Raw genomic sequence first — 17,325 nt, 5'->3', positions numbered from 1 at the left:
TTCCCTGATATAAAATAGATTTATTTTGTGATGCGAATGCATCTCATTCACGATAGTTGTGTGGAAAAGCAGCCATCTCTGCTCTATCTCTGTTTCTTGGGATGCAGGGTGATGGTCTGACATAGGTTCTCATGGGAGCCTTCACTTTCTTCACTGCTCCCCCTTCAGGTCAACACACTGGAAAAAAACAGCACTTGAAGGTCAAGCAAACATTAGGACACACACACACACACAAAGTAAAGACCGAGGAACCAGCATGTGATTTGTTGGGAGTGGCACTTGACTGATGTCAGCAGTTCTCCTCTGATCTTTTCACCTGGATGATTTGCCCTTCGCACAGGATGCACCCAATGTGCAACCTCAGTATCTTAGACTTGTCTGCTTGGTCTCTTTCAGCCACTTTCCTAAGAACACTCTGTAATGAGTGTTAAATGGAGAGCATGTGTTAGAATTAATTCTTTTTCCTCTGTCTTTTTCCACCCGTGTCTCCACAGTACACTAGAAACAACCTTTGACACCACGGTAACCACTGAGGTCAATGGGCGGAGCCTCCCAGCCCTCACTGCACGCTCCTCCCCCATGGCTTGGCGACTGGGCCCAACACAAACCCCGCGTCTTCAGGCCGGCGACGCCCCCTCAATGCCCAGTGGCTATGCTGCGCCCAGGGCAAGCTCAACAAGCGCCGGCACCACCACAGGGCGCTACAGCGGGCACTCTGACCCCACCAGGTTTGTGTACAATGGCCCCCTGAGGCGAGCAGCCATGGCAGGGGCAAGGGGGACGGAGCAGGGGGAGAAGGAAAGAGGAGGAGGGCTGGAAGGAGGAAAGCAGATGGAGGTGGCAGGGTACATGAGTGATGGGGACATCCTAGGGAAGAACGGCCGGATGGATGAGCTCACCAGCGGGTAGGACCAGAATGTTAGCTTCCTTTGACACACATACTAATTGCAGATTGCTGCTTTAACAACCCCAAAAATATATTGAACGTATAAATTGCAAGGATATTCACACACAAAACTAATCTGAACTTAAAGGTGAAAGATCAGTGATTAGTTAGGTCCTAAGCCATAAGTGTAAACAAAGCAGCCTCACTTCACCTTAACTGTATGAACTTTTAACAGCATCTACACATTTTGTAGTGCTGATTATAGACCTGAAAACAAATTTTCTCAATTTTGGGAATTGAACATATCTGTTAATGTGTTTCATTTAAAGGAACCACTCATGTCACAGAGCAGCGCTTAGTGGTTAGTGCTGTTGCCTCAGAGTAAGAAGGTCGTCAGTTCAATTCCTGGGCCTGTGTGGGTTTCCTCTGGGTACTCCAGTTTCCTCCCACCATCCAAAGACATGCGTGTTTTAGTTAATGGGTCACTCTAAATTGTCTGTAGGTCTGAGTGGTTGTTGGTCTCTCTGTCTCTCTGTGTTGGCCCTGTGATGGACTGGCAACCTGTCCAGAGTGACCCCGCCCTCACCCAATGTGAGCTGGGATTGGCTGGGTCTCCATGACCCAGAAACAGATAAACAGTAGAAGATGAATGGATAAATGAAGTGAACTCAGGTCACAGCTATGCAGTTAGTTAGTTATTAATATTACCCATAAATTTGTCTTGTTTAAAATATTGGATGTACCAGCTGGCCTTTTACACCATCATCATCATTTACCACCAAAAATGCCGTATTAATTTTTTTAGGTAGCAAGTGATACATTTTTGTTTATAGTTAACTGGGAATTCATACAGTTGCCAAGGACTTGTAAATTTTTCTCTGTGTACAATACAAATGCCTGCTGACATCCTCCAAGGCTTTAGTGGTTTACCATGCCTGAAGAGAAAGCGTCAAACAATGCATTTGCATGACCTTGGGGGCCAGAATGAAGAAAGATAAGTCAGTATCCACCTCTAAACGCTGTGACATTGTGTGTGAGAGATTCTCTCCCAATAAACCTCTTGGACAAATGAAGGGTGTGTCGGAAAAGCAATTCAGCTCCCCACATGTGCAAGGCAGTCACACAAACACTCTGCCACACATTTATGAGTTTGGGGATGGGCCAGGGGGTAATGTTAGGGGCAGTTAAGCAAGGAGCAATAGAGTGAGGATTATGGACGTGTCAGAAGAGAAATTGTAACAACTCGTTGGGAGGGAAAGGTGATTAGCTGAATTATTGGCTTAATTAGCTCAACACTAATGATTCCCGTGTCCTATCAGCCATGTCTGATAGCTATCTGGCTGCAGCCTCATCTCCTGTCATTAACTCACTGCCACATGCGCATACTCAGCCATGCACCTTTTTTGCAAGCTCGTTTAAACAATCGGATTTTCTATCAATAAAACAAGCAAATAGTACTTTAGTAATTTTGGATTCAATTCTTTCTTTTCACAAAAGTAACTGAGTATTCCCCAAAAGGCTGAACATGTACCAGCTCTAATTAAAGTTCCTCTCACAGATACCTTACAGACGGTGGTCTCCATCTGTATGCACGGAACACAGGCCGAGCTGCGGACGTGGCTCCTTCGCGAGAAATATCCCAGAGAGGGAGCAAAGAGATGCAGGGTGACATAGACAGGTAAGACTGGAGTCTGTGAATCACACAGTGCTGCTTCTATTCTTGGTGTGTGTTGGGGTGTGTGTGGACTACATCAAGGCCCTGCTGAGGTTTCTCGGTTTCAACAAATCGTGAATTGAATGGCTGAAAGTGTTTTATTAGATGTTTGGATTTGCATACAATGTCCACAGTTTACATTTTAGATTTCACTTTTGGTATTTAGTTGATGATCCTCCCCTTCCAAGCACATGTTGCACCAGGTATGGCATTATGAGCTTCAGTAATTTCGCTGATTGCCAATCAGTTTCAGAATGTTTGCAAGGACAAATTCAGCAGACTGTTTTGCAGCCAGTGATGCGCGTGCATGAGAAAAGCAGTACACTGCAATGAGAATGGCAGGAAGGCAGAAAAACTTCCCAGGCAGAAGGTACAGCAACATCCTCTTAGAGCCGATCCAAGTGAGTTAATGTGATACGCACTAAAGCATTCACCTTTGTGACAGCTACCTACGTAGCAACTTAGCATGCAAACAGCCAGAAGTAATTAGAAACAACATGTAAGTTAGTTAATCTAACAGAGCAAAACAGTTATCTTGATCTCAACATGTTTTCTGTAATGAACATTCCTTAATTGCTAACTTCACATTATTAATTTGCCGCAGCATGAAAACTCGCTGTACTACGTATAGATTGTATGACAACCTACGCTGATCAGGCACAACATTGAAGCTGGAGAGAGGTTTTGATGTTGAAGACAACATTAAAGATAATATGCGAGAGAAAAGTTGTTGAAAAGGGGGAAAGCTTTCAGTTTCCAAAAAAATTATGTGGAGAAAACAAAATGAAGTTTACGCATCATGGAGGACCATTGATTTAACCAAGGAAAGAACAATAAAAACAAAAACAATATCATAAAGCAGAAAGTTGTGAATTAGTCCACGTCCTTTAGCGGTGATAACCATGACACTTCCCCCCTCACTGCAGGGACATTGGAGACTAAATGAGGTGAAAAGGAGAGAGAGGATATTGATTTGAAGCTGTCAAGCTAAGATTGTGACGACAGGCCTTCAGAGAGGATACTGGGAATTGACTGATGTGCCGGCATTTCATAGTGATGCAACTTCAACCCTGCCAAGATTGTATTGAATTGCAGTATTAAGAGGCATGGGAGGCCTGAAAAAAAGCAATTGGATATGGCTTTCAAGTGTTAGTTGACTTTTGTTACAGTGGTTTTAAGTAAGCGCTCTAAAAAAAATGCAAGTCAGTTTTAGTTACCAAATAAAAATGATTAAAAAGACTCATTATTTTTGGTTAGGTTGTAAGATTGTTACCTGCAGCTTTAGTCAGTGGAAAATGTGGTCATATACAGCGAAGTCGTCCTGCTGTGTTTGTGGTTTTGTATGTTACTCTTCCACATAATCCAATTGTTTCAAAGCTCAGACACTCCTGCTGCTTCTCGGTAACGTGCTCACTCTCATCAGCATGTTTGTCGCAGTAGTCAGGCCAGTCAGCCAGGGGCAGGTACGATCATATTTGCGATCGTTCAAGCGTCAAAAAATGCTACACTTGACCTGAGGTTCAGAACAGGCGATTAACCTGCCCCCAATCCTGCTCCCAATCCTGCTCCCCAACACACCCTCCGTCAGTCTCTAACTGATCTGTCAAACCCAGGCAAAGGGAGAGATTGGACAAGAATAAATTTGAACCCTGTCAACTGTCTCGTCCATTTACTAAGTCTCAACTTCACCTTGCATGTGTTTTCTCAGCATTTTCATATTTTTGCCTAAAGTGTCTTTCACCTTACCTTGACATAAAGCCAGAAAGCTGCCATTTTTCTCAGCTTAAGTCTGTGTTATCGCTCTGGGGTGTAGATGCAATGAAGAAATATTGATGCATGCTTCCCCTTAAGATGCCCACAAGCTACAGACTCCCAGTGGGATCAGAATTTCAGCTGTCTTTTCCTTCCTCCTTACATTCCTCTCTTTTACCTTACTAAACTGGATGACTACACACAGATGCACATGCATTGCCTGACATGTGATTGTTAGAATCCAAGCTGTGACTTCCCACTGACACACAACAAAGCTCAGGGGGAGACTTCGTTTGTGAAGTGATGGCTCATTCAGCATCGCACCTTAACCAGGGTTTTTGGTTTTTTTTATAGAATGGGATCTAGGCCCCGTGATCCCTTCCTTCACCCCAGAGCATTCATCTTCTTTTCCACACAAACCCCCCTGACTTTGAGTGAAATGAGTATGAGCGGATAAAGCCGAAGTTCAGACTGACTTTGAACAACTTTAAGGAATGATAGCAAAGCATTTATTCAGAGTCTGTGACTCAGATTTAAATTGCTTAGTTTCTCTCTCCCTGATGCCCCAAGATTCATATTTAGCTGTTCAACACATTTTTCAGTTGCCTCTGTAGCTGGCAGGTAATGCTCCAGTCTGGTATATATATTTATATGTTTGCACGTCTGCTCGATCTCTGCTTTATTTTTGTTCCCTTATCCAAGAGAGAATGTTTGGCTCCCTTTTTACCACTGCAGAAAGTAGCTGATTATTGCCTCTTTGCCGATGTCTCATTTAAATGTAAATTTACTAGATTATCTTTAACCTGACTGTGAACCTGTTACACATGGTTGTGCATTATCAGAGGTTTTCAGAGACAGATATTCTAATAAAGGAAAAAAGACATATCCTGTCTGTCTTGTGGCCACAGTGCCTTCTGAGGTGAGACAAAAAGAATTTTGACTTTGGTCCAGGCCTTCTTTTAGAAAAACATGACAAAAGGACAACCACTCAAGCTATTCTGCTGCTATCTTCACAGCATCAAAATTTATTTGCCCTTCTCCAATTATAGTGTAAATTTACTGTGAAAAATTCAGTGATCAAAGAGTCAAAGATACTAAGAATACATTCATATTGGGATAATGGTATATACAAAATGAATATGTACATCCACACGCACACGCACTTAAATCAAGAATGAACACACACAAACACACACATCCCTTGCTCCTGATTCTCCTGGCTTGCTAGCAGTCGTAGAGGCAGGATGCAGGAGTTGGTCTGTGTACATAAACTGAGCTCCCGTGAGGCTCGTTAGGCTTCATACCTTCCTCCCTCCGTAGCGACTCCCCTAGCTGCACCCTACTGCAGCTTTATTCCTAACTAAAACAGCCCCTGAGGATATTTATCTAAATGACTCATCAGACGCATGGCCAGCAGGTGACTGGGACCATTTGGGGTGAGAACAGTGTGCTGTTACATTTGCTGCACTAACACTGACAACATATTTGCAATTGATGTGACTATAGGTAGTGTTAGATGCTTGCATGCTCATCTCCATGTCCTGATCAGATTATTTTGGTGGGTTTCCTTGTATGCATTCAAAGTCGACAAAGTCTCATCATTACACGAAGACAGAAAAATAAGCACAGTGTGAAATATTTAGTTTCTTTTGGTGTTTTTATTTGTGCCAGGATCAGGATCCCCTGAAACTGACCATCTGCCCCAAAGCAGCAGAAGAATGAAGGCTCAGATCCCTCTTCTAATCAGTCTACTTCAAAACAATGGTGAATTCAGCCTTTGCTAAAAGCCCAGCTCTAAAAATACCCTCCTGTCATGCAACATAGATGAGTGCATGTCCGTGGCTTTACTGTCAAGAAAAGACGCACAAGGAGAATGTTTTGACACAGGCTCCCTGTTCTCAAAAGAAACATGAATAAGTAACATGGCCTCGCTTTTAGCATCCTGGTGTGTAGTGTGTGTGTGTGCGGCGTTGTCTCTCTCACACCTTCCTGCTTGAAGGCTGGACTGTGCTAGCTGCCTCTGCATTTTTTTTCCATGTGTTGTTTAATGCGTGGTGGGGTTGGAGACAATTTTGTGTTTCAATGTGTACTGTGTTGTAGTTGCATTGTCCAAGCTTGACAAACAGAGGTTTGGCCTGTGCTCTCATCTTGCGTTACATTTAGGGTTGTACACGTGTGTGTGCATATCTCCATATGAATGTATGTGTCCTCACAGGCAGCAAATCTTGCTCAGCAGAGCAGTGACAGTCATGGCGAAGTCGCACAACTCGTCAGTGCTGCCATCAGCAGCAAGGCGATTTTGAGGAGACAGTTTTTAACTATCAATTACAAAGCCAGTCGTGATACAAGTTTCTGTGTAGCTCATCTCTGCCTGGGGTGCCATTCAGAAAGAAACATCCTCTCTCACTGCACCTGAAACAGCAGCAGCACTTCACCATTTCATCTGTCTAGCTTTCTGAAGTTCTCTGGCACCTTTCAGTCTCTCCGTCTTAACAGAGGGTACACAGACTAAACTGACCCTGATGGTAATTGGAAGAAGTTTTAGCACAGATTTGAGCACCCAGCTGTGTCTGCCACTTGTATGTGCTCATGCAAATGCATGTGTCCTCATGTGCAGGTGCTCGCATACACAGACTTCCTCTCAAATGCAGTCAAATTGAGGCCCATATAAACACCCACTAATGAGTATCTACTCATTCAGAGAAGCTCAGAGGAAAGTTCCTGCTCTTTGGATGCAGGGTTTTCTCTTTCTTATTGTCTGGCATTGACTCAGATGTATCTTCCACTCTGGATGCTGCTTCTCTCTATTTATAATTAATCTCAATATTCATTCCTCCAGGGGAAGCTTGGTATGCTCATTAATTACTGTACTCACTGAATTACTAAGTGAAGTCAAGTAGTTACAGAACAAGCAGTGATGAAATAAAAAGACACCCTGCCCTACTTCAGTTCATCTGAATGTAAAGTTTGGATCTCAGTCACACCCCTGGAGATTCTATTGGAGATCTTTACTCCAATGAATGAGGTTATGTTTTCCCCTCCAAGCCTCTAATGTGCAAAGGTGCTGTTATACATGATTAAGAGACACAAATTTCAGAAGAACCCTATTTTTTATCTAAATTTCTTACACAACCTGCATGATATCTTGTTTTGTAGTCCAGTGACCCAAAAGCCAATTGGTTAAGGAGCAATGTGGATACACATTCTCCGATCTATAGTTTAATGGCTGGTTGGTGGGACAGATCTTGCATGTCATTGCATTTCTTTATGTCCCATTTCCTGTCTTTTTACAATGTCTTATCAAAATGTTAGTTGTAGGTGTTCAATGGACAAAAAATAACTTCAATGTTAATTTTTTTTAACCAGAACTTTTAGTGCTTCACTGTTAAAGGTTGTCTAGTGTTCTTGTTGTCTTTTTGATATCTTGATATCTACTTTATTCTGTTGTGCTTGCATTCCCCCTGTGGGCCTGCTGAACCTGCTCTCTGCATAATTGCCTTCATACCATACGCCCTTTGACTGTGAGGCAGAGGTGAAGGACAGCCTGGTCATCACAGTCTTTCTAGACATTTATATTCTTCACATATTATAACAAAAACCTAAACTAATGATATCCTGCTGTAGGAAAATGCAGTTTATAGCGTCATGACTTATAAGCACCACAGAGCTGTGAATTTTCACTTTCACTTTTTAAAAACAAAGTTTTTAGTTTAGTTCTTTCAGAACTAAATGTAGTGAGATTTCATTTTTTCATTTGTCCTGGTTTGAAAGTCACATTTTTCTAGAGCGCTCTGGCCTCCCCCTTCCCCCTCCCCCATGAAACCTATGTAAACAGCAAGGGCTGAAAAAACAAGTATGGTAAACAAACTCAATGTCACACTTTGCATGAAAATTTTTGTAAAGGCTTTTTGCAAATTAGCATTTTCCCATACATCTGGAGGATATAATTCGAAGGCCAGAGTGTTTGTACAGCACTACAAAATTTGGCACATTTTACCTTTACCCTAAAAACGGCAACTCTGATTTCTATATGATCATTAATTTACCAGCTCCTGCAATTCATTGTATTTGGTTTTATTGTGATTTTTATTATTCTTGCAGCCTTAGATACAAATAATGATATGAAGTAATTATTAGTTGGCCGGTTGAGGACCCAGTGGTTGACCAGCTATATCGAGTCTTTATGATGACCAAAGCCAACAAGCGACTCTGGCTTCATATTGAACAGACAGGTTAGTCATGCTGATCTTCTCATTTAACTCTCACCAAGAAAGCAACTTAGTAAGTTTGCCAGAAATTTGCCAGAATTCTTTGTTGTAAAGATTATGTGTGTATGAGGCCTCTAGAAAGTGACTAATGAACTCCTTTATGGATTTTTAATAAGGAAGCAGCAGCTGCTTCTGTCGAATAACAACTGTCAAGATATTAAAATATAGAATAGTTCCAATATGGTTAAAGGCTTTCAAGGTGCAGCAAGGTTCACAGAGACACACACTTGCAGTCATGTACGGCAACAGACACGCATGACATCCCAAGAGGGGATCTATTCACTTGACCTCATCTGGTTGTGTGACACAGCAGAAGGAATAATGCTTGGTGAAGTGAAACTAGTCTGCATGCCTCTGTGATTGATGACAGCTCCCATATGGTCAGGTTCTACGTTAGTTCACATGGGTCATTCCACCCTCCATACCTACTGGGGACTGTGGAAAAATGTTTCAGTGATGGAGGATGGCTGAACTGAAAGCCTTATTCAGATTATTCTTGTGTTCGGACTTCAGGTTCTTATTCTCAGATCCTAGGAAGGATTATATAAACAGCAACTGTCATAACAAAATCAATGAAATCAGGCAGATGAAAGCTACCATCAAATATAGTGGGCTTCTCTCTCCCAAAAAACTCCTTGACACTGCTGAAGAAAATCATTTTTATGTTCTTCCAGAAGAGAGGAAAAGTTAAATTACTATTCAAAAGCTAGCCCCTCCATGATGTAACCAAAAATGTTAAATACATTTTCAACAGCAACATGAACCAGTCCCCTTGTCTGCATTATCCCTTTACATGTTATCACTGCTTACTTACAAGCAGATTCCTTTCTCATAATTACAGGTTTCAGGTCTGAGTCTGTGTGATTTATTTATGGGAAAAGCTGATACCATAATGATGACTCACTTTAAGGTGACTCAAAGTTGACCTAAGAAGGTCATCAGAAATGTATTTCCTTCCCTGGTGCATAAAGAGGGCTGAACAGGTCATACATGAAGAATGAGTGTCCCCCCACATTCGTTCATGTCTGTTCTCCTGGTCAGATTTCAAACTCATGCTAAAATGAAACTGTAAGCCTGAGAACAGACTTAAAGGCATTACTGAGCATATGGATTATAATTAGTTTAACAGTGAGACTGTAAGTGAACATGGAATATATAGTGCCAAATGCATGAGAATGAATGTGATGAAATATTAGTAGAGATTTGGAAGGTGGCTTATTGATCCAAGCAGTGAAATGATGTAGTGCTGTGTTAGAAGAGCAATTCCGTCCATTAGAAGCAATTTTTCCAATGTGGCTTTAGCCTTAATGCTCTGTTGAGTTAAAACTTTTAATCGAATAAGTTTGTCTAGTCAAACACCAGTGTTTACTGAGGGGGGGGGCTTATTTGACTGAAGATGCAGAGCTTGTGCTCCTGAGAGTTTACCCCAATCAGGAATTCATTTCAAAGCCCAAACTATCTGAAAGTCAAAGGGTCTTCATGTCATGCTGTGGCAATAAGTTGTGGTAAATGAGAAAACAACATTGAAATTAGACATCACGTTGAGCTGTTGTCATTTGAAAGGGTGCCGTATGCTTAAATTGTGTGAGAGTGATTTGTGGAGAACTTGTGAAGGTATTAAAAGTCTTGGGTGCAGATACTCTGACAGTTTTGTGTTACAGAACTGCAATGTGCCAGCAGATAATGGGATTCATGAAAGATTTGTCTGGGCTGCGGCTGATGGATTGAGCCGAGGGTTGGTTGTATACACTGCTAATGCAGGATAGATTTTAGGATAAAGGGACTCAAAGCCCTCTGCTATGGCTGCATCAATTTATTTGGTTGAAAATTCCCAAGGATATGACTCCATTCATCATCTGACAGGCCTAATGAGTTTGTGAAGATAAGAATTGACAAAGCGCCTATTATTGCTAATTCACTTTTCAGCCATGGAAATGCGCTGTGTTGTGGATTATTATAAATATGTAATCTTGTTAAATGGTAATTGCAACATTTATGAAGCTGCATGGAACCTATTATTGTTTGTTCCTGTTTTTGACCTGTAAAAGGTCTTGAGCGACAACAACGATCAGTGGAAGTTGTGCTCAAATTCTTGCTGAAGCTGAGGTGCTAAAAGACAAAATAAATTTAAATCTCAAAGTAACATCCTGAGAGTTGAACAGTACAGTTAATACACCTAAATGTGGCAACTCTTTAATTTAACTGATTACTGATTCTGGACACGCACCACCCTCATTGGTGGTCAGATAATAACGGCAGCTGAGGGGCTTAGAGGAGCCGCCACTGCGCTGCCTCTTTCTATCAAGTTGTAATACCATAATCCTAGCAAGATAAAGAACTTTCTGAGCCAGAATAGTAGACGGTGAACTATTTGGTGGTCAACTCTTTGCCAAGCTGTCTGCCACAGAGAGCCAAGGCAGAACGCCAGCCTGCTACCCCGCTTGCCCCCCCCCCAGCCACCCAAAACCTCACATGGATTGGTGACCATCTGGTTCCTGTTGCCCCTCCCTTAAGTGTTTTGCATCCCGTATATGTTAATTGATCAAGTTTTAGACCCTATAATCATTGTCTTCCGATTCTAATCCATTTGAGTAGAGATGTGACTGAATAGTTTGCTCCGTAAAATATCCTGTTCCTGTGAATCAAGAGGATGTGGTCACCTCTTGATTAAAACTCAAAAACCTTTAATAGTCTGTGGTGGGAAATTCAGAAAAGCAGCCTATTCAATTTGAACCAGTAGTTAACTGAGGTAATTGTTCGATAATGAAAATTGCTGCAGATGATTTATCTTTGTTTCAACTTGTTGCCTTTGCTCTTTTTTTAGCTTTTTTCTGTTAATGCATTTTGGTAGTTTGACTTTGTAATAATTTCCCCACTTGTGTTTGAGGAAAATCATTGTGAAATTTTGAATAGCCTTGGTGAACTGCACTCGTTTGTCTCAAGGAAGAAAAGATGGTTTAGTGACATATATATATATATATATATTTTTTTTTTTTTTTCTATCTCCATGCAAGAGTAGGAGAAGGAAGTGGTCAGAGGCTGTGTATTGCAAGCACTTATGCAAGCTGTTTGTTTGCACATTTGCCAGCAGTGTGGTATAGATTGGAACAAACCCCCATGCTGGGATGTATTAGCTTGCTGAAGAGACTCGCCTCTGAAAGGCTAAAGATTTTGTTGTCATCTTTGACTGCATTGCAGCAGAAAGCCTGCATGTCTTAACCAGGCCCAGCCAGGCGGTGCTGACATCCTGCTGTCTGTCATTGCTTGGCAACAGACATTCTCCCAACCCGTCCTTCCAAGGTCATTGTCTCTTGTTTTAATTGAGTAGTTGTGCGCTGAATTGGATTCCCCACTTTGTGACGTATCCAATAGCGTTTTTATCAACATAAAGATTTTTCTCTCCCTTTCACACCTTGAATAAAGTTATGTTTCTCTTTTCTCAAGTCACTCTCTCTCTCACTACAGGAGTGATGAAGTCTGTATCCAAGTCTTTTCACCTCGCAAAAAAATAGTTTCCAGCATTAGAAGCCAAACTTTGGGTAGCCAGCATGAGCAGTGAACAGAGGTAAAGCTTGTGCTGTCTGATATTTGGAGGACATTTCTGGAAATCTTTCCCTTGACATCAGACAAACGGAGATTACCTGCTTAATGTGTCTGTGAATTAAGCATCAAGCTGAATGAACCATCTCCAGCAGCTCATCACGCTCCATTTTTGGTAGCACTGCCCATCATTAGGATCTTTCAGCAGTTGAGAGAGGAGAGTCATAAATTATGTTCCAACATGACGCTGCATGGGCAGACTTCTCCAAGCCACCTCACGTATTATGCATGAGATCACTTCCAGTCCGAGGCATTCTGCACAGGCAAGAGAGAGTCGGCTCTCCTCCAGCAAAGCGCGTCCTCCTTGAATTGACTCATTTCTGCATTGTCATCCTCCTTTAATTAACCCCTTAATAACCTGCTGCTGAAGACGTGTGATTGCCTCTCCCAGGCCCATCCTGGTGAGGAGGGGAGAGAAGCTGAAGAGAAGGGAGGGGGAGCTGGCAGCAGCAGTAGGGGGTGAAAGTGGAAGAGCGAGGTAGTCCTTTATTCCTTCCTCTCTCCGTTCCATTTCATCTCCGGGCTCCTACTCATCTCACAGCTTCCAGCTCCTCTGCCTCCTGTGGCAGCAGGCGCGGTTCAAATCTAAGCAAAACACTCCCGTGACAAGACGTCAGACAGCATCCATCCCATTGGAGGTGAGTTGACAGGAAAACCACAAACTACTCCACAAGTACAACTTGTAGCTGATTAATGTACCATTTTGTTGTGTGTGCATTGCGGCACGCCGTGTAATTTGCTGTGATAGCTGGTCTCTTTGTGTTCCATATCAGAGTTTTAAGAGGAAAGTGTACCTATCGCCAACTTTGGCAGTAGCACAATGGGAGGAGAAGAAAGGGAAAATCATTTCCAAGGATGTCTTGCTTTGTAATTGCCAGCACTCAGAGGCATTAACTGGGATTAAGTACTCTATAGTCAAATGAGGATGACTGCTATCTATTTACGTTACAAAGCTCTATTTGTGGAAAAGAGAGAAAAAGAGTGTCAAAAAGTTGTCATGGCGTTTGGGGGAGGATGTCTTTGTCCTGACTTTTTCTCCTGAGCAATGCTGGGTGAATAGTCAGTGATTTATGAAAGTGCTGGAAGGAAATATTCATATAATAACAAAACTAGACAATAGTTGAAGGCATATTGTGCTTTATCACTTAAAAAGGAACAGAAGAATTTGGTTAATGAAGAGCAGTTTTCTCTCAATTAGTGTTGCCATGTGTTAATTTACTCAAGCCTCAGTACATTCATTAGTTTATATCAGTTTACATGTGTACATTCAAACATTCAGCCAACGGTCTATTGTCAACCAAGAAGCAGTTAAAGCCTTGCTTATTTTCATACGAATACCAATTCAACTGTAAACGAACAACATATGATGAAAAAGAAATCCACTCACTTTTAATTGTTGTCAGGTGAGAGTTGAGTCTCCTGAATGGTTTCATGTCAATGGCACACACTTTTAATGATTTCTCTGACACCTTTTATATGAATGGCTCCTTCACTTAACTCCTTTATCCTCAATCCAGATTTTCCCTCAATAACCTCACATTTTTTTCTTTTAACTTTAGTCATGTAAAATGTCCACTGAGGAAGCTTTTGCAAATCCTCATTTCATTCATTTCACTTGCCATCAGGTGTTTTTCAGTGCTCCCCTCTCATTCATCTCCCTGATACAATGTAAACAGTGCTGTAAGTTTTTTTTGTTTTTTTGTTTTTTTTTTTAATCTCTGGGCCATTGAAGGAGCAAGGCCCAGTGTGTTGAATATTGAATGAAATAATGTTTGCATGGTTGAGTGCCGCCTCAGCAGTGCATTCCCAGCATGGGAGCAGAGATGTACTGTGATGCAGCAGCAGGCATTTTTCAAGGATTTGCAATAGATTCTGCAGTAAACTGGGAAACAGGTGGGAGGGTAGACATCCTGTCACATCCTCATTTCTGTTACTCTTTTATGTATTTAAGTCATATCTCTTAACCCAGTGGCTGCTTTTGGCTTTTGTGCAGCTCTATTCAGCCTTTAAGTGCCTTGCTGATGGCACCATGGCAGCATCTTACGAGAGCAGCATAGGGTTTTTCAAGCTGAGATTTTCCCAACGGGTCCAGGGATTTGAAAACAGGTGAAACCTTTGTATGACTTCAGTCATAATATCATTCCATACTGATCCTGCTATTGACAGATTGGCTGATTTTACAGTCAAAAACACCGCGGTTCTGTTGTCCAATTTACAGAACCATCGCATGAGAAATACAATGTGTTTTCACATGGATTTGAAGCCATGATACTGCACAGCTGTCTCCTTTCAAGCATTCTCCTCTGTACGTTGTTGCTCATTGTTAATTTAAGGTGGTATGACACAAAAGTCCAACTCACCCGCCCCAGCTGTAGGGTTATTGAGTTCGTCTGTGCCATTTTTGAAGTAGCCCGCCCACCCCCAAAGACAGACACACACACACACACATCTCTTCCCATCAGAGATGAGGTGGCGTGCATGTAAAATGTGCTGGTCTGATGGGAGGAGCTTGGTTAGCCATGGCTCCGTCGGAGCAATCATTGCTGATTTGGGGAGGCAGCCTGATGAAACACTTGGCCAATCACAGACACAACCACAACAAGCTCCAGGGAGGAGGAGTACAGTTTATTTTTGTTTTATCCAGCCTTTATCCCAGGAAAATGCACAGCTCATAGATGCCCTTCTTGAGCAGTCCCAGCCCCCCATCCACACAGACAAAACACAGTCACCTATTACAGCTCACTCAGCAGGTGTATTGAAGGTGTAATGCAATAATAAAGGTTTGGCTTACTCTATTTGTAGGGTTTGTTGGGGTGTTGGTCAATATTGAGGATCCAGTTTCCGCCTCATTCTGAATCGAGGCATCTGGTCTTTCAGGAAAAACGTCTGAGGCTACTGAATTAACTCCTACTTTTCACAAAGGAGGAGTTAGATCCACCAGCCTAAACAGCAAAATCTATTTTCTTTTCACCTTGGTGAGCCCTTAACCTTCTTTAAAAACTTTCAGTGAAACAAAATGTGCCCTTTACTTTGGTATATGATCAAATTCCTGTAAAATAAAACAAATCTTATAAAATACTCAACAGCCTTAGGTGTCTTTTTTCTTACGTCCTAAATTTAGATGGGAGTAATGATAATCCGAGCATGTTTTTTCTGTTACCATATTAGTGTTGTTCCTCTGAACTTGTTAGCAAATTGGCATTAGCAGTTAACATTTAACAGATGGTTGAAAACACATTGTCTTGTTCTTATTAGACATATATGTGAATGTTAGACATTGTATACCTATCTCTATCTTGATTAAGATATGTGGACTGCATTTACATACATTTTTGCTCAGTAGAATCTCAGTAGCAGTGGTGGCTGGTCAGTGGAGTGTGCTAGGGCGCCGCCCCCATCAAATCAAGAGATGAAAATCAAAAGAAAAAAGAAACATGCTGTAAGGTGCAAATAATTATTAAAAGATGTTGTTTCAGTCTGTGTAGACTGTCAGTGCTAATTAAATTTTGTTTAAATATTTATTTGGTTCTAAAATGGTTTTTATTTTATTTTATTCACTTCCGGAAGTGAAGGATGTCGGTAAAACAGAATCCGGTGTAAGCCCTCAAACATTTTATCGGCACGTGACCTGAGGCTCTCTTTTAATTGGTTTGAGTTAGATTCTTCACGGGATATACGTCCCGTATATCCAAGGTAAATTGCGCCCCCCCCAAAAAAATTTTTAGCACCAGCCGCCACCGCTCAGTAGTAAATGTCATTACAGAGACAATCCGCTTTTGTTGTTTTTTTTCTTTCTTTCCTCTAGTCGTGCTTTAAGTATTATTACAATATTATCTCTCCTGGTAGCCTCCTATGGAAATGTTCATAACGTCTTCCTTGTTTGTTTGTTTTTTTTCAGTTAATCTGTCCATTTAATTCAGAAGGTTTTTTGGTGCTCCTGTAGAGGAACTTAAGTTTGTTTTAAAAATTAGCCTGCATTAACAGAAGTGAACACAAAAAGCTAGAGGGCATCCTAACTTTGTAATTATGACTCCAAGAGACATTCACTGTGACTCATTATGTTAATTAAGAATGAATTACCCAATAAATAGTTTTAATCATATTACCCACAGTTGCGATTAATTCCGCAGAAAGAAAGACTTTCAGTGTTGTATTAGAGAGACCACCCCAGGAGTAAAGAGCGATATATTTCAGACAGAGGAAACTGGGCCAGATTATGCTCATCTTTAGATAAGAACTGGAAGTCATTGAGCTTATTTGCAGCCAACTCCCTCCACTTCATGAAGATGATAGACTCCACAACTATCCGCTCGCTGCTGTCTCATCACTCCTCTTTCTGTATTAGCCAAATAACTCTACAGCACTTTATCTCATCAATTTGTCTGAATTTGTAGGAAACTAGTGGCAATATGGAAATAGCGTACCTCCCTTCGCTTGAAAATAAGTTTGAATGGTATTTGAGGTTTGTAATTTGGCATAAGAAGCTATCAGCATAAATGAAGGCCTTGTGTGCCTTTGATCTTCCCCTAGCTCCATTTTTAAAGCATGTCTCTGTCTGGAAATTTGATACTTATATGCACTCAAAATCAATATTTTCACATCAAATAAATGTAATTAGACAGCTAGACAGAGCTGTCTGTGAGTTTGCTTGCAAAAACCTTTTTTGGACTGCAGCCGAATCGCTTTGGACTGGTTCATTTTGTTGGGAACATTAAAATGACCTCCACTGCCTGTGCCCCTGTTGTCTGTCAAGCACTGAAGGGTGGTTTCAGAGGGAGGGCCAAATGTGCCGCAACTCTCCTGTCCCTTTTGAGGCAAAGTTTAGCAGAGCAGATCGTCAAGGTGACCTAGCAGCTATCTGTCACCAAAACTTCAGACACCCCGCCCAGCCACGGCAGCTCATTTGACCTTGACGCTCAGACATAGGGGAACAAGTCGGAGGCAGGCAGCAGGTGACAGATGAAGCCGTGCTCTCAGCTCCAAACAAAGCCATGGACTCAGCAAGACGGGCTGAAGCACAGAGGAGCGATCTTGATTAAAAGGACACAAATCAGACGTGTTACAAAAGCAGAAAACGCACTTGTTCATACACTTTGAAATTTGAA

The 17,325-nt window shown here is 41.7% G+C and overlaps 1 protein-coding gene across 4 annotated transcripts in view; it reads left to right on the top strand.

The window, feature by feature from the left end:
• Positions 1–17,325, top strand: part of nav3 (neuron navigator 3) — a 178,950-nt gene that overhangs the window by 126,437 nt on the left and 35,188 nt on the right. For 3 of the 4 annotated variants that reach the window (XM_029494731.1, XM_029494730.1, XM_029494729.1), the window contains exons 11-12: positions 495–728; positions 2,445–2,564. In XM_029494731.1, coding sequence (XP_029350591.1) covers positions 495–728; positions 2,445–2,564 — 354 coding nt within the window. Of the gene's footprint in view, positions 1–494; positions 906–2,444; positions 2,565–17,325 lie in introns of all 4 variants that reach the window. The other variant, XM_029494728.1, reaches the window with a different exon arrangement.

Source organism: Echeneis naucrates, chromosome 23, assembly GCF_900963305.1.
Source record: "Echeneis naucrates chromosome 23, fEcheNa1.1, whole genome shotgun sequence".
Lineage (NCBI taxonomy): Eukaryota > Metazoa > Chordata > Actinopteri > Carangiformes > Echeneidae > Echeneis > Echeneis naucrates.
The sequence above is the reverse complement of the archived record's forward strand: the minus strand, read 5'-3'. Positions and strand labels throughout refer to the sequence as shown.